At 33.2% G+C, this 939-nt stretch overlaps 1 protein-coding gene across 1 annotated transcript in view; it reads left to right on the top strand.

Moving 5' to 3' along the window:
- The window catches only part of LOC106818889 (UBA-like domain-containing protein 2-B), a gene marked incomplete at its 3' end in the record, with an annotated part of 5966 nt that extends 5261 nt beyond the window's left edge, over window positions 1-705 (top strand). Inside the window, 1 exon segment of the mRNA XM_014823562.1 lies at window positions 640-705. Coding sequence (XP_014679048.1) covers window positions 640-705 — 66 coding nt within the window.
- Window positions 706-939: the final 234 nt, after the last annotated feature.

Genomic DNA, 939 nt, shown 5'->3' on the forward strand with positions numbered 1-939 from the left:
GATGCATTCATGCGTGAAAACTGTACGAAACCGTGTCGTATTCAAATAACTTTTTTGAAGAACACATACGATTTTCAGGTAAATTGGTGGTGTCATATGATTAAGGGAAAATCATAGACGAAAACAAGGTAAAGTTTGAATATATTCATTCACATATTCATAGATTATTTACCAGTTTAAAACTATGCAAAACGCTGTTAAAACCGAGTCATACTCTTCTCTATTATCCACTCTTGATATATATATATATATCAGGCGTAAATCATCACAAGTTTTGTCTGTCATAGGCGAGATGATTGATGATTTTCACTGACGTTACCTATCAAATAATCAACTATAATGTGTAAATAAAGCTTAAACTATTACCATACTACATGCTTTGGAGAAGTTACAAGTTCAGTTTGTACTTGCTACTGTTTTTAATGTGGAGAAGATATATACTCAAGAATCAATAGGTTGAATGAGGTTATTAAAAAAATATTCTTGTGATATAAGTTGTGTTGAGGTAAGAGAAAGATAAAGGGTCACCAACTATGGATTAATTGTGTGTGCAAGACCTAATATGACACAAAAGTAGTCTATAACATGGAAGCAATAACTTGTCTCATATATGATTGCATTGTGTTTATTATGTTACAGAGGGCACTAAGTCTGTTCTTCCAAGAAGCTGCAATTAATCAGGGATATCATAATCATCACCATCAGGTAAAGTATGGAGACTTTATGAAGTTTATGTAGAGTTACTGTCGAATATTGATGACGTGAATGTGTGGGTTTTTAAAAAGCAAGGATTTCATACATGTTTTTCACCTGTTTGTTTACAACGTGATGACACGGTTACTTGATGATGCCACTTGTTTCTTGCAAGACCCTGTTTCTGTACATTGACATGGTAACTTGAATTAAGCAATTGTGAGATACTGTTCCAGTCTAGAACCA

Source organism: Priapulus caudatus, unplaced genomic scaffold (assembly GCF_000485595.1).
Source record: "Priapulus caudatus unplaced genomic scaffold, Priapulus_caudatus-5.0.1 Scaffold37, whole genome shotgun sequence".
Lineage (NCBI taxonomy): Eukaryota > Metazoa > Priapulida > Priapulimorpha > Priapulimorphida > Priapulidae > Priapulus > Priapulus caudatus.